Raw genomic sequence first — 20,739 nt, forward strand, 5'->3', positions numbered from 1 at the left:
AGCTCGAAGGCAAAAAGGCTGTTTGGTTGTGGCATTGGCTTGTAGAATTTCTTGATTACCAGAAAGACTAGTTTTTGAATTAATTTTGTTCTGTCTTTTGAAGACATTTCAGCAGCAGATGCCTGATTAGAATGCTTTTCCACTTGGACTCTGCCTTTACTTCTTCATCCCTATCTCTAGTGGGCAGGGGATGAACAAGCTTATTTAATGATGTTCAGTTCTTCTAAACTTCTTCTTCTCTTTTCATTTTTATTGTCTTTTGAGCAACTGGAGAGTTTATCTGTACTAATGTGTTTTAAAGACAAGCACCCTCTCATGCCCCTGACCTGGTTCATCTCATGCAGACTGGATGCCCATTTCTGGTGGCTTCTCACTCTGCTGTTTCCCCCCCACTCTTGTCTCAGGCAGATAAATTGGGAACACAGACAGCAGCTGGGATAAGCTCCAGTAACTCCATTGTCTTTCCTCCCTGCACTCATGTCCCTTTCACAGGCCTTTTGATTCTCCTTCAGCAACCAAAGCTGCACCTGCGTGCTCCACCATGACATTGGGTCCAGGCTTTGGGATAAGGGGGCGAGATCTGCCCCTGGAAGCACATCATATATTCCTGAGAATGGGTACACCAGAGCCAAATATTTCTAGAAGGCAGGATAGTGACTTCTGTATGTATCTGGGAATTTGTTGAATTATTCAGCAAATGTCACTGAGCTACAGAGACACTGATGGTCAGGCACATTTGCTGTGATTCAGAGCTTGTCACAAGCATTTTGCACAGCTCTAGCTCATGGGGTCTAGTGACTGGCTCTAAAGCAGTCCATTCCCTGAAAAACACTATGGAGGCAGAGAGCATGAATTATTATTTGTTTTCACTGTGTGGACAGTTGATCAGTGACAGATGTTTCTAATTGCATTAAGCAAGTGGAAATAATGAGAATTAGATAGCAGATTCTCCAGGAATTTACATTTAGATTGAGTTACAATTTGCTATTAAAGAAGCAAGTTCAATGTAGATGCATTCGTTCTTCAGCAGAGATGGAAGACGATTATTTTTAATTATTATTTGATTACTTAAAAATGAGCTGTGTTACTGTACTTAAAAATATTTGACTCAAGGGGATTGAGCATTAATATGTGCGCTTTATGTGTCCCTTAAAAGATATGGAACGATGAAATCGTTCATCAGCAAACATCTCCACCTCCCCATTAGAGTCAAACTGAAAGGCAAATGAAAAGCAGAGGCTGCCAGAGCCCCATCTCACAGTGCCCAGTTTGGCCAGTGCCGGGATGGTGGTGATGGCATCAGGCTCACCCAAACCGTCTGCAGCCCTGACAAATTGAATTAAGTTGCACTGATGGAAGACAAGCTGCATCCCCCTTTGGACACCACGCTCTGCTGGGCTTGGCAGGAATTCCAGGCTGATAATCCCTGTGCTGTGGAGCTGAGGGAGAGCCAGGCGAGGCTGAGCAGAGGTGGGTGCTGGAGGGGGGGACGAGCACGGCCTCGGCACGCAGGGAGCAGCAGCATCTGCTGCCTCCAGATGACACATATCTGACAGCTATCTCCCCATCCATGCCAAGAGGAAATGAGCTGTGGTTCAAACCGCTGGAGGTTTTCCTTTTGGGACTCACTCTCACAGCTTTTTTTTAATTTTATTTTATCTCCTAGATTTCAAGTTCAGCTTCAGACACAGAAATGTGTGAGTCCCCTGTCAGCAGAGAAGGGATTTATGTGCAGTGCAGATTATTGTATGTCTCTGTTTAGCACAGAATCCAAGCTATAATATTTTTTTAACCAACTAGCTGGCTCAGCTTTTAATTTTTTTTTCCTTTTGCCTAATGAGAGCCTTATCCAGAACTCCTTGAAGTCAGAGTCTGTCTATCAGCTTCAGTAGGCTTTGGATCAGATTTCACATCACTGATTCATTATTAATTACACATCTGGGACTCCCTTTTCAAAGAGTTCATTGTTAAATAAATTCACTTTTAGACATTACAGACTTGGCATTCTTGTGCATTTAATAAAAGTCTGGCAAACCAGCAAAGAACCATAGGCCAGCTTCTCTTCTGGTATTGATGGATGAATCTCCACTGAGCAGCAGTGGTTTACACTATAAGGATATAACATATCTCTTTGCTCTCATATAACCACTTTCTGTGTGAGACTGTGTTTGAGAATTTTGCCTTTTCTGGGATTTCTCCTCTCTTTTTTTATAACTTTTCCTACTAGCAAGAGTTCCTCTGTGAATTCAGACACTGCAGGGTGAAATATATTTGCCACTGAGTTTCTTTTCTCTTCAAAGAGATTCTGGCATCTTTTTCCTTGGACAAACTGCAATCACATCTTCAGAGCTTCCTGGGAGAGCAGACAGACAGGCAAATGTTTTCCTGATCCTTATGGCAAGTGGAATGGAACATTGTCTTTCTAAATATATAGAGTCTTTCCCATAGTCCTTAATGATTTAGCTCAAGTCCAAACATTGAAGTAACCAAGGAGTTGCCCTTGAAGCTCTGTTTACAGAAGAATAATTTTGGCAGGGGAATATATAGAAATAAAGGTTTTTCTACTGAATTCCATTCAGTAGAAGGCTATATCCTTGGTGAAAAAGGACATGTCATGTTGTGATTTAGTGGTACTGGTTATTATTCCCACTTAGCAGCTGATGGCACAGGGACCAGCAGCCCATGCAGGTGTTTCCTGTGCTGCAAGGATCTCCTAAGCTGCACTCAGTCCATCCTGTGCTTTTGCACAGCTGCCCAGACATGAGGAAAAAAAGGATGGGGTGAGACCTTCTTTTTCTCCTGATGCCAAATCAGAGTTTGGCTGAATGGTCCTAGTTAATACCAAAGCCTGAATGAATTGTGGGGATATATTCAGATGACACCTTCCCAGTTTCCAAAGCTTTCCCTTAGTCAATAACTGTTTAAGCTAAATGGAAAGGAAAACCAATAGAAATGGATAGAATCCCTCTGTTCAAAGCTCTGAATGTTGATCAGAGGCAGATACCCACTGAGTCCATGGCAGGCTCCCAATGCATGGGATAAAATCTACCACACAGTTGTGGAAGAGTCTGTGAAGAAAGAGAATTTTTACACTGGGGCACTTAGCCCCTGAAGTGTCAAAGCTAATTTCTACTACAAGTGAAACATCTCTCCTGTTTTATCATGGAGAATGACAAAACCTTTTTCCCGCCCAAATTCACCTTCCTCAATTTTTCAGATATCACATTACTTCTCATCACCCTCATGTATGAAGTGGAAATCTTTCCAAAACCACAGCCCTTCTGCATTAGAAATTATAAAGTCATTTAGTCCTTGCCATAGAGCAAGTTTTGGGGTTGGCCAACAGCCACCTGGTTGGATATGAGGAGGGAGAGAAAGATGAAGCAGTGGCCAGTCAGCAGAGACTTCAGTTGCCAGAGGCCATCAAGACCTCCAGCATCATTTTCTGGAGATCTTTGTGCTTCCAGCATCTGCCAGCAGCGTGATTGATCTCCAGGCTGGCCCAGCTTATGAGACTTTGTCTCTGTCACTCAATGAAATTTCCTGGGAACAGCTTCTCTGGTATCCTTGCCCACACTACTGCTGTGGGATCTGCTTCTGCCCATCTTCCATATCAGGTTTAATGAAAGCAGGAACAGATACAGTTGTCTAATCACTTCCATCTCACTTTGCAGTGAAGATGTGTCTGGGTAAGACCCAGAAGGACGTTTTCTGGACATTGTCAAGGAAGCTCAGCCTGTGCCCAGCAGCTCCCTATGCCATGCCACTGCTTGGCACACTTGGACATTTCCCCATCCACAGGCCACGTATCACTCCTTTTCAGAAGCCAGGCTGCCTTTATTTGGTTTTTACCACTCCTGCATAGACAAATTTTCTGAATTCTCCATAGTCTCCAAACTTCTCCTTTCATGGTTCATTACATTCATTGGCTAATTCTGCTATCGCCCCAGTATGTGGGTCATCACCCACGTATTGTATGCACTTTGATTTTCCAATTATTTTCCTAGTAGCTGTTTATCACTAAAGTTTCTGCCCTGCCTGAATTCTCTTCTAACCACTCTGTCTCATTTCTTTATTCTTTCTTTGCAGAAAAAAAGGTTAGTTTGTTTTGTTTTGTTTTGTTTTGTTTTAATAAAAGACACTGTCTCATCCGGTCATTCATTTCACTCTCCTTTATAATGGAACTGGTTTATTACCAGCACTTCTTTTTACAAATATCAGGGGAAATAAGCCTTTCTTATTCTCACAGTATTCCTACAGTGAACAAGTATTATTTTACTTTCTTTTCTTTTGAGTTGTGGCCAATTATCATTTTTCTCCAATGCTTCCTGCTTTATTTAGGGGGGTTACAGTGTGACATGGGTGAGCCTGGAGTCAGGAAATTAAGCCCAGCATCCTTGTCCCCTTCCCATTCACCTTCAGGGTTGCCTACAAGGCATTAAAACAGAGCTGTGAGGAGGGGGAATTGGTAGGACTCATTTAGGCTCCTGACTGTCCTGATGTGCACCAGGATGCTCCATCTAGAAGTGGAGACAGAACTTCCTTGTGCCCAAGGTTTCCCCATTGAACCTTGATCTCCTCCTTGAAGCGTCTTCTCCCTGTCCTTCTGCTACTGACATGGGCAGGTGCTGGGTGTGGTGACTGCTGTGACTGACAGAGAAGACCAGACCAGAGGATCCAGGCAGCTTCCTTGCTGTGTCCCAAGGCATGCTGGACATGGAAACCTTTGCTTCTTAGGGACACACACTGAAGTTGACTTCATATATAGGCTCCAAATGTACAGACTCAGTAGGGAAGACTGCAGAGGTGCTGAAGGCAGGGTAAGTTTCTGGGTTTCTGCAGATAAAAACTTGTTGATTTTTTTCATTCCCTCTGACATAACCACGGTTCTATCACAAACCTAATCCTTGGTTATATCTTGCATCTTCTGCTGACTCAAGAAGCAAAGTCACCTCCTTGGGTGCTCACCCAGAGTGGAGGGACCCTCTGTCTTACAGGACAACGTGTATCAGATCCTGCCTCGGGCCAGTCCCAGCCACCACTCTGCTGAACTTGGGGACCACACTCAGGCACAGGAAACCAGACTTCAGGGAGGAAGTAAGTGGGGCAGCACTGATTTCCTGTGCCTTGGGAGCTAGACCTACACAATGCATCACACTTACTTGCCTTCAAGGTTAAAGCAGCTTCCTTAGCTATCCCATTTCTCTCTTTCCCTGACCACTTGACTCCCCATAACATCTGAGCTTTGCCATCAGGCAATGAGCAATGTCACCAACGTCTGGCAAGTGAAGTTCAGCCTCTCTCTCCTGACCTTCCCAGGGGAACAACTGTCCAGTGTGTAGTATTTCCATAGCGTGATTTACATTTGAGTGTGTTAAGCCAGAAGCTTCAAAACATTGTGGTATGTTCTTAATATAGCAACTGTGCAATATGCACAGATAATTAAACTGATGAGAACATCCAAGAAGACCAATGTGCTTCAATTCCTATGTTCCTTAGGGGAGGGAAATCCAACATTACTGTACAAATGGAGAATCTGTTGGTGGAGTCAGCTCTTTTGACTGCATCCCTAAGCATGAGTACAGATAGAGAAGATGAATGCACAAAAGCCCATGCACCCACTATACTTCTGCAGGAATTCACTTTCCCCAGTCTCAGCATATGAGGATGTAGCTCTTGTTAAGTTTAATTCATTCCTCTGCACTCACAGTTGGTGTATAAAATGGAACAGGATGACTTAATCTTATGCATCCGACGTAGTACTATTATTGAGTTTATTTATTTTTATTAACATTAGGTTTGCTAACAGAGGGGTTTTTAAATAAATGATTTTAATGTGTTTAGAAAATGTGCTACAAAAATAAGCATTCACTTAGCTTATTAAATATTTTCAGCAATAAAGAAGTAACTTTGAATGAGGATGGAAATAAACATCCTTATTCAGGAGAGATTTTTAAAAAGCAAACAGAACATAAGAATGCAGCTAAGCTAGTATGTCTTGGGAAATTATTTTTCCTTTTCCACATCAGCAATAACAGATCAAGAGCATTTCCAAGCACCAATTTCTGTAGGCTGCATGGAGGGAGATGGACATTTCTACAGTTGATTTGAAACTGGATGAACTAGAGCGCTTCAGAGGTTTACAGTCGAAAAGATAAATGGATTGTGTGAGCTGTCCAATTTCATTATGTGCCCTAGCCAAACTCTTTCTTTAATGTTTGATAGAATTATGATCAAATATTTCAAAATAAAAATGCTGACCTCTGTAGAAATTGTTGTTGACCTTGTCAAGGTAGGCTTAATGCTTTAAAAGAATACCAACAATCTCTCAGTGATATAAAACTTCAACAGACACTACCAAATCGAAATATATATAGAAGGCAGCTGGTTATTCACACTGGCCGAGCTCTTATCAAGCCTCATTGTCAGCTGAGTGTGAAATGGATTCCTGCCCAGAAAGCTGGCTCTGAAGCTGCTCCATGTTCAAAGTTTGATTTGCCTCGTGTGATACAGTCAGGTGATTTAAAACACAATTGACTTTCTTGCAGCAGTTGACTACCCTGTTTCAAAATTGTACACATCTCCAGAAACTGAAAGGAAAGTACTCATGAAGACCCAAAATACTTTAAGCCAAACATTTACAATGCCGATTATCTGAATAAATTTGTCACATACTTTCTTTAAGTAGGCCACCTCACTTCTAAGCCAGAGTGCTGCACAGAATGCCATATCTGTGTCTTTTTTTCTTTGCCTTAAGACAAGGGTTTGAACCAAAGCCCTGCACACAAACCCTCTTAACTCTCCAGCATGTGCAATTCTCATCTTGGGCTGCTTTAGTTTGTATTAATTTAGCACCTACCTCCAGTTGGAGAGCTCCATCTAATCTGGCCTCTGTATCTGTCACTGCTGCATGTTGTGTGCAAAAGGAAGGTGAAAAATCTGAGCCCCCAGTTCTGTGATAAAACCAAGAGATATGTTTAGCCACAGTAATATCATTGCTTGCTTAAATTGATTACAGATAATGACAGTGAAATTTATCTCTGTTGCAGGGGCATCCCCCACAGGTTAAATGTCTTTGTGTTGAAAAATGAGACTTTCCTAACTCTTTGCAAGGATGAGAGAGAGAAGAAAGAGTTGCCTGGTTACCCAGGCTTCTTTGAGGCTGTGGGAGCATGATTGGCTATGGCCTTGTTCAGGTAACTGGTGCTGATACAGCCAGTGCTGCTAAACCATGGAGATCCAAGTGCCAAATACACCCATTCCCAGTCACCTGGAGATCAATGGAGTGGGAGAAGCTGAAGCCATCATGACCTTGAAAGTTGTGGTTTGCTTTAAAGCACAGATGCTTCCCTCCACAGCTTGTATAAACTGATGGCCCTAAGCCAGTGCAAAGTCCCCCTGTGTGTGGGTATTTTCCTTCTGCTCTGCTTATCTATCATCCATATTTTTCTCATTTATACGTATAAATTTCATAGATGCTTCATGCATGAAGAGATATGAAGCTACTAAATAGATCATTAATAGGTTCAAGACATTGAGGATGATTTAAAGGGCTAGTGAATCTGATCATCATACATGGGAATGGCTTTTCTTCTGCTTCAGAGGAACTAAATTTGCTTGAAAGTTGCTTGTTTGGGTTCACATAAGTGAATACCTTTTTATTGCACCAGTCCTTCTGAGTTAGTGCCTCATAAGTTTGCTCTAAATTCCCTGAAAATATTTTTAAAACCAGTCAAAACTGTCAAATTTGGGATGTATATTCATTAAAACTGTATTAACCCACAGCATGCAGCTCCTGATGATGCCATAAAATTTTTCATGGAGGTAAGAGTACCTCCTGGAAACACAGTATTTGCTGGAGTAGGCACATAGTGAAGCAAGCAGCCAGCCAAGATTGTCTTCAGGAGTGTCTTGTAAAGGTCAAACCAGATTTGATGTTGTGTTAGGATTTGGGAGAAACCCAAAGAAAGATAATAGAGGAAGGATCTGTTTCTTCCAATAATCCAAAAACAAATCTATAAAGTTTAAATAAAGAATAATAAAAGTTGCATGTGCAAATTGACTTGGGGCAACTTTTTAACTTGCTTCAGTGATGTTTTCATGGCTGATTAGATGAGCTGACTGTGACTTTGGCAGTGCTGCAAAAGCCATTTTTACATGTCAGCATAAGGAATTCCACATTTGCCATCAAATCCCTCCAAAAAAGAATTCTGCTTTCCCTTCCAGTCCAGGTTTGCTTCTGTGGTTGGCCAGATCTCCTCTCTCAGTTCATGCCCCTGGCCACAGTTCAGTTGGACTCAAGGGTGGCTTGAGTCCTCACATGAGGTTACCCTGCTTAATCTTTCTTATGCTCAGAAAGATATCCCAGGGGGATGTGTGAGGATTTTGACCACTTTCCTCTGGAAATCCTGTGCTTGTGCATGCACAGATCAGTGCTCTGGTTCACAGGAGGTACACTGGGGGACACAGGACCTGGCACAGAGGCTCCATGAAGGGGATGTGCATTGAGCCTTCACATCCAGACTGCACAGCTCAGAGATGCAGACTCTTGGGGGATCCCAGGAAGAAATACTTTAGAGTGTGCTGCTCCTGATCTAGTCAGGGCAGGCTGGGACATCAGTTTGAATGCCAGGCACAGCATCCTTTCCCTCTTGCCAGCCCTGCAGGAGGCAGAAAGGCAGATTCTCATGTGGGATGTAGTGCTCTAAGGCACCAAACCTCCTTCTACATCAAGTCTAAGGACAAAAAATATGTGATGAGAATCAGGGACAGCAGCAAACCTGGGCTTTTCCTTCTGCCATTCTCAGCACATCAGCCGGGCTCTTTCATTAATGTATGTGGGGACATTAGCTATCCACAGTGGAGACAGAAAGGGATGGAGTGGGCAGAGGGCTAAGGGAGGGAAGAGGGAAATGCTGAGGCTTTTGTCATGGATGAGAGGAAGATCTACGCATGGAGCAGATTTCCTGTCCCAGTACCAGTTGCAGCTGGCTGGCCTCTTTGGATGCAGTCACCTGAAAACTGTGCTGGAGTCACAGGATGATACAGATGGCAACAGAGAGGAATGGGGTCACTGGGCATTGACACAGACCCCTTCTGAATGGGGGAAGAGTACAGCTGCCTCTGCATCAGACAAGAAAGGGAGGAGGGATGCTAGGGACCCAAAAGTGTCTTTTTCATCCCACCAACTGCTTCTCATTTTGGTTTTGACATGAATTTGCCACGCAGACTTGGCCTGCTCATACTTCTTGCTTTCTGTGGCTGCAAAATTATTTAAGCAGATTCCCACTGCTAATATGTAGGGGAATTAGAGAGTATCAGCAATGCCTTCTGACTTAAGATATGAAGTGTCAAGTATCAGCTGAACCCAGAAATGCAGCTATATGTAAATATTTCTGAGGCAACTTGTCAGTAGGGTGTTTCTAATCCTTTTACCAAACAGATTTTTTTAGAAATCAGGAAATTTTTTTGCCTGTTTCTCTCTGACCCTAATAAATCGTAATTCCCACAACTTGCGGGTGTTGACTTTCCAAGAAAAAACGTCAGTGGCACTCTGTCACCACCCCCCACATTCCCGAGGCAGCTGCTGGAGGCAAGTTGTCTCATTTGCTTATGTAAATGAAGGAAAGAGATTTTTAGAGCCAACCCCTGACTCTGGGGAGGAGGTGCTGCCTGTGCCAGCTCGTGCAGTGCTCCTGCCGCCAGTCCCCAACACTGACGGAGTTCAGCTGTTTTGTGATAAAAAAATAAGGCTCCCTCTCCAGGCGTTTTGCATTTCAATGAATAATTTTTCACCCAACTACATCCCAGCCTGCTTTGATTATGTGCACTCCATATATTGACATAATAACGTGGAGTTGAGGAATAGAGGATCTATCCCATAAGGGGAATAGCAGCCCCTAAAGCCCCAAGCCTTTAGCCTGAGCAGTTTTGTACAATATTACTGCCCGGTATTCAGATGACAAAATTGCCAAAAGGGCTGCTACTGGGTATTTGCACAACATTGTATGGAGTGACTTTGGATTTGTCTTTTCTTGGAAATGCATTAAATGGGTTAAACAAGAGGATGATAGATCTGTTGGCAGACTCAGTTTGACAAGAGAAGAATTGCAAGTGAGGGACAGTTCAGTGGATGGAAGAATTTCATGTTCCATGTACAAGGAAGCAGGGGAGGGAAGGAGTTACAGTCCATAGCTGTCATGGGGTAGTGCACTCCTTAATGCATGTGGATGAGTATGGAGCATTTGCTGGCTTTCAGCAGATAAGGCTGCTGGCCAGTGAGTATCAATGCCCTGAGGAACAGAGGGAGAACACACAGGGCCTGTATGGGCTTCTGTACTGCTCTTATCTCCCTGGTGTTGGAGAAAGGGTTGTGACTGGTTTCAGCAGATGATCTAATTTATGGGGAGGACCTGGAATTTGCTTCATTAGCAAATGCTGATAGTCAGTGGAGGGGAAGAATTGTGCATGAAGCACAGTTTGGCACTTTCATTTCCTCCTGATTACACCACCCAAGGCTCAAGCAGACCCACGAAAAAGTGCTGTTCCCTGCCTGGTAGGACTGCACTGGGCACAGCCACGGGAGGAATTGCTCTGCGTTCATGCAAACTGTTCCTTTTCCACCTCACCTCTCCTTCTGATGGACTGGCCACTCTGCACGCATTCCCCAGCCTACACTGCAACACAAGACACCAAAAATATGTTTTTCAAACACTGAGCCTTTGAATGCTGAGCAAAATTTGACCCAATCAACAGGACTTGAGAGGCTGATTTGAACTAAACACACTTTACAGTCCATCCTGCAGAAACCAAACCTGCTCACAGCTAAATACCAGTGGTTTGAGTCCTGGAGCTTGTGCCTGGCCACAGCTGGGTGGTTCTAGCACAAAATCAGTGCTGAGCACCAGTCTTGCAGGCAATCTTTAGCATTGCACCACTTGGCTTAGCACTGTTTCATCTCTGCATTCTTGTGCTATATTGCACTCTAAGTCCTTCCAGCACGGAGACAGTGGATGGTAGCAGTGTTTTTAACTTTAATGAGTGAGGCATTGCTTGGTGTGAGTTGGGTTCCTGGTTCCCACAGTTCAACATGTGTCTGTGCTGGATGGATTTGGGCGGCACGTGTCTGTCCATATGTTAAAACTATACATTGCCCAGAAACCTTCTGCTGCAGAGAATTAGGGAGAAGCTATGACATGGGGGAGGGGGAACAGATAGGCTTGTTTGACAGTTAATAAAACAATGAAATATACTTTGTGTGTGCTTGAGTTTCTAGGGACATACCAGCAGCTGCTAATACCTTGTCATCTGTTTTTTATTCATGGCACTGCTGGACTGTGGATAGATAATCTCTCTCTATAACTCACTCATTTCTAAGCTTAATGGGAAGCTGTCATAGAGAAACATGCTTCTCTGCCAAAAGTGGGCAGTCTGTCTTTCCACTGGGGGAACACATGATTCCAGAGTTACTCACTCTGCTCAAATCCCAGTAACATTGTCTTTTAATTATATTGAATATTTAATATTGGAATGGTTGTGTTTCTGCTGTATTTTCCACAATGACTGACAGAAACAGCCCATTCTGTCTCTGTCAAACTGAGGCACTCCATCCCTCTGGTTGACCCTCCTCTGGACCCACTCCAATAGGTCCATGTCTTTGCTGTGCTAAGGGCTTCAAAGATGGGTGCAGCACTCCAGGTGGGATCTCACCAGATCAGAGTAGAGGGAAAGAATCACCTCCCTGGCCACTCTTCTTGTGCTGCAGCACAGGACATGTTTGGCTTTCTGAGCTGCAGGTGCTGAATTGTGCCCAGCTTTTCATCCACCAGTACCCCCATGTCCTTCTCCACAGAGTTGCTTTCAATCTCTTCATTCCCCAGGCTGTCTCTGGGGTTCCCCTGACCCTGTATCTTGCACTTTACCCTCTTGAACCTCATGAGGTTCCCATGGACCCACTTCTCAGGCTTTTACAAGTCCCTTTGAATGGCATCCCTTCCCTACAGCTTGGTGTCAAGCTTCTTCAGTCTGTAAGAGATCCTCCTGCCCAGAAGCCCTCTTCCTCCTCTTCCCATCCTGTGGCTAACACATGCCCATGTCAGTATTATCACTAAACCTGTGTGACAGTGTCCGGTGTTAGGAGGCACCAAAAAGGGGTTTTCATGTCACCTTGAGCAGCAAAGTCTTGCTCTGCATCACCTGTACCTCACATCCTCCTTTTCCTCTTTTCAGCACTGGAGAGATGTCCCATGAGCAGACCCCAGCCTGCTCCCCCAGTGGGTACAGCAGCCCACATTAATGAGCTCATGCTGATATGAACTCATGCAATAAATGCCATCAAAGAGCCATGAAACATTTTGACATTGAATCAGTTTGAATCATCATTCCTCATGCAGCTTCCCTCTTCCAAGGAGCTCTCAGGCTTGTCCTTCCCCTCCCTACTTGCCTTCAGTGCTCTCTGTGCTCTGCTGCTGTTCAGGAAAGTTGCCATCATGTCTAATTGGGAGTAGAGTGCCTCTGTGCAGAGATAACGGGAGTGCATGGAGAGAGACTCATCCCCTGTGGTTAATTTGCCAGTGCTGAGTGGTCCTTTAAATCGGGACAAGGAGATGCAGACAGAGCTTGAGCATGGCGTGCATTGAAATTTTCTTGGTGCAGTTTTTGCTAGCACAGGCTGCGCCTGTAGTCTAGGGTGTGGAGTGGGAATTTTAAGCAATGAGGAATTGCAGGGAGACATCACTTGGAGCGCAGCCAAGTATGATCCCATATGGACCTTCTTGCATTGCCTTTGGTGCTTTTTCATCATCTTTCTTCATGGCAAGTTCAAGTCACAGAGCTGCTACTAAGGCTCAGCCCTTTCCCTGCCACCTCCTGACACCACTAATAAAGCTCTCCCTTTCCTCCAAGTCATTATTTGAACAAACTTCAGCTGTTTTGGAGGGCAAGGAGGGAATGAGTTCACTGCTTCAAGCCTGCAGGGTTGCAAAGAGCTCCAGCCATGTCCTCACTGTGCTCCTCACTGCTGAGGCTTTGTGGATGCATGGCATTATCATTTCAGACAAACCTCTCCAGCATGGCCCAGGGAACAGGGAAGGATGTCTGGGTCATTCTACTAATAAGGAGGCAGCCCCTAATGAGTCCATCTCTGCTCCCCTGCCTCTCCAAGAGGGAAAGAAGAAAACTCAGAGTGCTCTCAAGTCAGGCTTGACTTCACAGCACAGTTGTCTGCTCTGCTGAGTATCAGGAATCCCCTTGACAGGGTTTGGTGCCATCATACCTGGCAGGTGGATCCTGACATTTTAAGTTTTGTAGGAAATATCATGTTTGCAAGTCCAGGAAGTCCAGGCTGCAAAATGTAACTTTTTCCAGGTTAGAGTAGGATTTGGGGAGTACAAGTATGGATGCAGAGCCAGGAAAGCACTCAGGTTACTGCCATGCAGAGAAGTAACCTGAGCGACAGGGTTTGGCTTATAAATGTCCAATGTCTGTGCCAGAGACTTGGATACACTGGAGTGTGGGTCCCTCAGCCTTCCTTCCTGGCAGGAGTAAGTTCTTATCAGGAGCAGGCTCTTCTTCCCCAGGGGCACAGCTCCAGTGTGCTGGGACCACAACTGGGTCCCTGCTGATTTCTTTAGTAACAACAGCAATTGATTTACAGAGCACTGTTCTTTACATGCCTTTCTGCAAAGAGGGTCCCGTATCAGGAGGGAGCAGCAGGAGATTCCCTGGCTGTAAATGCTGCTCTGACAACCTACCTCACCAGCAAAGCATGTTCAGCCCTCACTGGTCCAGACAAAGGATTTCTCCTGGTGTTCCCCATTCCAAGGTCAGGCCAGCCAGCTGCAGCTATGACAGCCCCACAGGCTGCCTTTTGTGATACAGGTTACATGCAGGATACCAGGAAGGTGTAGGTAGGCAGGAGATGAGGAGCAGCGGGTGCAGAGGGGTCTCCACACCTGCTTGGGCAGCTCACAGAGTGACACAGTCCAGCTCTGTAGTTCTGCATCATTGAGGACATGGTTCAGTTTCTACTCAGAATGCCACCTGTTATTCTGATTTATTTCTGTGGGGTGCACAAAGTACACCTTGCTGACCATTCAACTGAATTGAATCCAGAAGGTCCCAGGCCCACTTTCTATTGATTTCTCTACTCTCAGAGACCAGTCCCCATCTCCTTCAATGTGTCTGTGATGGAAGTTTTATTAATGCAAAATTTTCCCTCTGGAAAATGAAGTCCAGAAATTAATAATGAATTAAAACAACTTGCCACAGGCATTGCTAATGAGCTCTTTGTCTGCGCAGCTCCCATGAAAGGAGGTCATTGCTCAGCCGTTCCCATCGTGAATGGCAAGAAGATTAACCGCGAACATCGGGCGTTTGGGTCTCTCCTGGGACAGCAGGACAGGCTGCAGCTCAGCTTCTGCCTGCCTGGCTTTTCCTGCCTCATCCCTGCTGGGCGGGTTTGTCTCAAGGAGTCTTTACTACCTGGAGAAGACACCTTCCTCCCCTCCCCTCCCAACACTCAGGTTGCCTGTCTGTGTTGGGAGAACACCCATTCCACTGGAAAGGACAATAACCTTGCAGAGCTTAAGGAGAGAGTGGAAAGTAATCTTGGAGGGGACTAGCAGGGCTTAACTTCACTGCCATAAGCCTCTTCAGGGACTCTGGCCCAGAAACTAACCTGGCACCACTCCAATGCTGGGTCTGCATCTATTGTTCTTTTCCCTTATCTTGCACGGCAAAGGGTTATCCTGCCTTATCTGCTACCACAGGCTTTGGAGGAGGTCCCACTGCAAGGGCACTGGAAATCATGCCCCTGCCAAGCCTCAGGGGGCTGTGCTGGGAGAGGAGCATCTGCTTCTGGGCAGCAGACATGGGAAAGCTGTCACATCATGCTGACCACCTCTCCTTGGCTTTTTCAGCCTGGTCTCACTCAGCAGAAATAGGAAGGAGCATGTTGCATTTACCCATCCTGGGAAGGGTGGCTGAAGGCAGGTGGTTTGGGTGCTGCTCTTCACGTGATAGCTGGGGGTGGATGCAGCAGTGCATGGGGCAAGGAAAGTGGACAGTCACTTCTCCATGATGTGAAAGCAGAAGGGACTTTCTCTCTTTTCCAGTGTCCCTTGTGGCAGTGTTGTCTGACTGCAGCAGAGGGACCCATGCCTTCTCCATGTCCATGGGCAGCCTCTTACACATCAACTCTTTATTGCTCTCTCCTGCTTTCTTGCAAAAGCTCTACCTTTAACTTTCATGTGCTTAACCTAGGAATAGGAAAATTCTGCTGTGTTTGAGGCATGATGTTTCACCACTCTTTCCCATCCCTGCTCCCTCAGGTGGGACATTCACCCAGTCTGACTGATGGCTCACTCCCTTGTTTGGCAGCACAATTGCTTGTTTGTTAAATACCAGAATCACACAGAGCACTGGGCACCAGGCAGTGACAGCCCCACAGCTTCCAGCCTGCAATACACTCCAGCATGGGGATGCCTGGATTCACCTCCACCAATTGTCCCCACTGTGGTCTTGTCCATGGAAGAGTCAATCCTGCCATGCATTCCCACCCCTCCTCTTATGGTAGCCCTGAGTTGGGAGAAATCCCTTTCTGGTGCAGAGAGAATTTGACCCAGTCAGAAGAGAAAGGAGCAGGAACCCTTGGGCAAGGGCAGGAGAAAAGCAAAGCTTCAAACTGTACATTGACAGCAGGAAACAAGCCTCTTTTCCTCTCTTTCCTTTAAAAGTTTGTGCTTGTTTGTTACACTTCAAACTCACCCAATGCCCCCAGTAACTACCTGCATTGAGCCTGTGTATCTCTGAATTCACCTGACAGTGTTGCCATCCTCTTCATCACAATATTTGTGTATATCAAAAGCCAAACTGTAGCTTGTCCTTAAAATGCTCTGACAAAGTGAGGTTCATTTTACAGGAGACAGGGATGCTGCAAATGTCCATCCCACACAGCACAATGTCAGGAGAGAAGTATCTGAGGAGCCCCCAGTGAGAGTGGTGTAGCTGGTGTGCTCTTTGGGTCTTTGATGGGACTCAAGGGGACAGGGGACCTGACCATGGTCCCATGCCTGGGTCACTCATCTCTGAGCACCATTTGGGAGCTTGTTCAGGAGTGAAGGTCAATGCAGTCACCAGCGTTGGCACAGCAAAGCCTCCAATGGTTGTGCCTGAGAAGTCTGACTTCGGCATTAAAATGAAGCTGGTTGCATCCTACTTATTTGTTATCTGCCAGGCTGTTCCTCCTACACAGCAACTTCTCTACTATTCATTCAGAGGCTGCCTTAAGCCAGGGCTGCATTTAGGCACAGCTATTTCTTCTTTCTTTGCTGGCATGACCTAGAAACCCCCATGCATTGGATGTCCCCACAAGGGTGGGTAGAAGACACTGTAATGCTTATATGAATGCCTGGAAAATATATAGAGAAGTAAATTTGTCCCAGCTGTGTCAGACATGGTGATAGTGCTGGGTTTAGGGACATTTTCAGAGAGTCTGAGTCTTATGAATCTGTTTGGAAGTTAGGTACAAATCAGGCTTTTTTTCTACTATAGCTGTGTTTGTGCTTATAAGGCATTTGATTAGGACAGCAGGGTTCTGATGTCCCTGCCACCCGTTTTCTGCACAGCATCATAATTTCACCTCCATTTGACAGCAGGTTCATGTCTGGGGTAACTGACTCAGTTGCCTGGCAGACTCATTGGGGCAGTCAAGCCTGCAGACAGTTTTATTTTCACAGAGGTTTGCAGCACAGAGATTTGTAGACCAAATCCTCACGAGCAGCCACCAGGGAACATTGTTGGGATCTCTGACCTCAGCTGTGCCAGTGCTGCTGTAACAATTGCAGCTCTGGGATCTGGGGCTATTACAAGGCTGCAGTTACCTGGATCCTTCTTACCCTTGTTTCCTACAAGTGACAGTGAAGACGAGAGCTGTGCTATTGCCTAGGCTTCAGAAATCTGGTTGGCAAAACCAGAGCCCAGCAGAGCAGATGAAAATTCATAGAGGCAGGAGAACACATTAGAGTTGAAAGATAAATAAGGTTTTGCAAAAAAGGTAGTGATGAACCATCCTCTGTTTCTCTGAGCTTGGTTTTTATTGTCTTACAAAGAGTATTTTGAAAGTATTTTTGAAAATATTTTGTGCGCTACTTTCCTGTCTTTCCTTCCAAGTGCCTAAATTTGAGGATGTATCCTTATCTCTATATGACAAGCAATAGTGAATGGGAAATTATTTTGTTCTGTCATTTACTTCTCATTTGGTCCTGTCACGTCCTATCTTTTGGCACTATGTATTTTCTTAGTGTTATGAGCATGTATCTATGCTGTGTGTGAGAGAGTGGATGTCTGAATTGTGTTTGCAAGGGCCCTTGATAAAAAGCTTTAATAACTAAAATTATCAGAGGGGCAGGAGTGGGCTGGTCCTGGTAGATCCGAGCACTGGCAGGCAGCAGATCATCTGTCTGCAGAGACATTAAGTGCTGAATAGGTCAGAATTGCCAGGTTTTTAGTATTTACCTAGGAGGGAAACTACTGCTCATTTCAAGGAGCTAATGTTCCTTGCAGATTTAGCTTGAACACCAGAGGGAACATAAAAGCAACAGCTGTGGAGTAGTTTCAAGGATAGTGTTTTCCTCCTCAAGCACAGTGCAGTTCTATCCAATTCTCCTCATTAATCACTTTCTTTCATTTTTGTTTTTCAGCCAAAGCTTTTGGCCAAGGAGCTGCTTGACTTGGTGGCATCTCATTTCAACCTGAAGGAGAAGGAGTACTTTGGAATTGCATTCACAGATGAAACGTAAGTGTGAGAAATCAAAGACCTAAGAGGCAAACCTTGGTCACAGAAAATCTTGGTGTAGAAATACTGTGTACAGTAAGGTCCTAGACCAGGGTCTAGAGAGACATGGACCAAATTACCACAGAATTTGAGGTTTTGGCTCACGACAGGCTATATCTACCCCCAGATTAAATTACAAGAATAAAATTTGCACTGGAGAAACATTAAAGGTCTGCCAAAGGCTATGATTAGTCCCAGACTGTGACCCCTCAGCGCTACTGCACCATCCTGTTACATTTTTCCAGCTGTTTTCTCTCAGGAGTTACACCACCCTTGGCATATGGATTGTGTCTTTTATGGAGACCCACCTTGGTTTGCAATCAGGTCTTTTTTTTGTATGTTAACCAGGAAGAGGCTTCCCACACCTAAATCATTTCAAAAGAACAAGATTTTCAAGCCAATGCTGTGTCCCCAGAACAGCTGAGTCAGCAGTATTGCTGTCACAAGCCAGTTCCACTCTCCTGCTGAAGTGGCAGGGAAATGTAAATTATCTGCTGGAATAACGATTCAGGATTGGGTAATCAGAGGCTGCTGGATAATTGCACAAACATATCCGCATTCATCTCGGCAGCAATCACCCCTCTAAAGTCAATTCCTTTGGCAAGCACGTGCCTTGGACAGCCTGAGGCCATCTCAGGACACAGCTCCAAGGATGGAGGAATGCTCAGCAACAGGCATGTGCAGAAGCAGAACTTGAATCTGATGAGATCCCAGAATCCATCCCAGCTCACTGACATGAGTAGCTCAGCCCTGTAGATCTCCAACCCGACACAAATTAATGAGACTAATCCTCCAAGGAGGAACAGTAGGACACAGTCGCTTTTTATAAAGCAGGAGTAGGAAATTTCTCCCACCACAGTGTTTATTCTTGGAGAGAGCAAGTTACTCAGTGGGTGCTGCCTGAGAGGCACAGGAAAGACATTCAGGGAAGCCAAAGCACATTAGTAGATGAAAATGTTTCCTTAACAGTCCCAAGAGCATGGGTGAGAAACAAGGTACATCTCAAACTGTAAGCAGAGAGCAGCTGAGCAAGTCCCAGCTCTTAGTTCAGCTGGGGGGGCACAGAGCTCCCCTGGGAGTGCAAGGGAAGTCAATGAGGAGGTTTTGGCAATTTGAGAGATCCCAGCCTCCCCTGAACTTCCAGGTTTAACTGGGTGAGGAAAGATCTGGGTTAGCAAAGGGAGGAAGCGTGAGAGCTGACAGAGGTTGTCAAGGCAGAGCTTGAAGTTACAGATGCAGATGGATGTGCACTGTCCAGGCAGGATTCAAAGGGTTAGGTGATGGCATCCACTCACTTGGTCACATTCAGACCCCTAGATGGAGCAAGGTGCTTTTCAGGAGATGCTCAGCCAGCCCAGATGAAAGATTTGGGGACACCCTCACTAAAGCAAGGAAGTGCAGCCTAGAAACAAGCAGTAAGTCATAGCTGGTCTGAAGCCCTTCTGCTGTCCTATAGTGATGCTGACATTTACACTGAGGCTTCTTCAGTGCTGTGAAAATAACCCTGACAAAAGTATTTCCTCTTCAGTTGTAAAATGCTTTGAAGAGAGTAGGCGCAAACAGCAGTTGTTTTATTTGATAGAACACAGCCAAAGAATATACCTGGGGTCTTGGGCAGAGTCTTAGAAATAGATGTCCCAAGCCACTTCAGAAAATAAACTGGGCTGTCTATACCACAGATCTTTACCTGCAACGTGAAATGGAAGTTTGTTTTTACTACTTTTTGAAGAAAGGGAATTTTTCAGTCTCTTAATGTGTGTTTGCAGGGCACATAACCCAGATCTTTACCTAATGCAGACCAGGAATGTAAAAAAAACCCCTTTAATTCTGTGACACAGGCCCTCAGGGACTTCTTTCTCTTCACTCTCCATTGAGTTTCTGTGTGCTTTACTTGAAGGGGACTCATAACCAGCTAAAACAGAACAAGCCTGGTTCATAAATGTAGTCTGAGGTTGGCTAAATTGCAAGTTTAGAAAGAAGAAAAGCCACTAAAGTATTAAATCAATTCTTCTATTTAAGAGTAAAAGCTCTATGAGAGTAATTTATTTAGAAATTATTTGGACTGGGGATTTCCATTCATTAGTTGCGCTCTATCATGACAACCTTAGAAGAAAATCAATAGGAACAACCTTTGCGTTGGCAACTTAATAGTTTCTTGTGATAATATAGGGTCATTACTGCATTCAGCATGACTAAAATTAGATTGTCAGACTATTATGGGGGGGAGAATAACGCCTCCTATTTTAATGATCATAGGAACGTTTTATAGCGTGAGCCATTAACTGCAGGAGAGCACAGGTCAAAAGGGTGTCCCTGTACAGCACAAGGAGCCAAGCTTCATAGGAAGTCAGAAGAGCAATATCCTGCTTGATTAAAAGTGAGAAGGGATGGGTTTTAGTTCAGCTGGTTATGAATCTCCACTAACCACCCTCTCCCTTTGTATCAGCTCCTCCAGCATTCACTGAGAGCAAGTGGCCAGGATTAATCTTCTGTTCACTGCAGACTCCCCATCAGGGCCATGACCAGGGTTTCCACATCCCTTATTTGTCCTTAGATCTACCAACTGTTGCATCCCACAGCTCCCCACAGAGCAGGATAGCACTCTTCCCTGGAATACCCTCTCATCCCTGGGAGCTGGAGGGAAGCCTGTTTCCACCCTCCAGCCATGTGGCAGATCCAGAATGAGGGAGCAGGTGTCCCACATCCTGGTTGAACAGCTGGTCCAACGTAGGGTGCAGCTCTCAGGATGATGTCCTGCTCTGGCGCTAGACCAGTTTCTTTATCACCAAGTCCACTGTGTTGCAAAATTTGTATAGTTAAACTCTTACGACCCGTGAGCTTCTCAGCCCCTTCAAAAGTAATTGATAAAATCTGTAAGCTTCAAGGGGCTTTGTTTCTGTTGCAAT

The 20,739-nt window shown here is 45.0% G+C and overlaps 1 protein-coding gene across 7 annotated transcripts in view; it reads left to right on the forward strand.

Annotated features, from left to right (window-relative positions):
- FRMD4A (FERM domain containing 4A) overlaps positions 1-20,739 on the forward strand; it is a 270,813-nt gene that overhangs the window by 159,364 nt on the left and 90,710 nt on the right. For all 7 annotated transcript variants that reach the window (XM_083859687.1, XM_083859685.1, XM_083859684.1 and 4 more), the window contains exon 3: positions 17,700-17,794. In XM_083859687.1, the coding sequence (XP_083715813.1) occupies positions 17,700-17,794 (95 nt within the window). The remainder of the gene's footprint in view (positions 1-17,699; positions 17,795-20,739) is intronic.

The sequence above is a fragment of the Zosterops lateralis genome (assembly GCF_965231275.1).
Source record: "Zosterops lateralis genome assembly, chromosome: 4".
Classification (NCBI taxonomy): Eukaryota; Metazoa; Chordata; class Aves; order Passeriformes; family Zosteropidae; genus Zosterops; species Zosterops lateralis.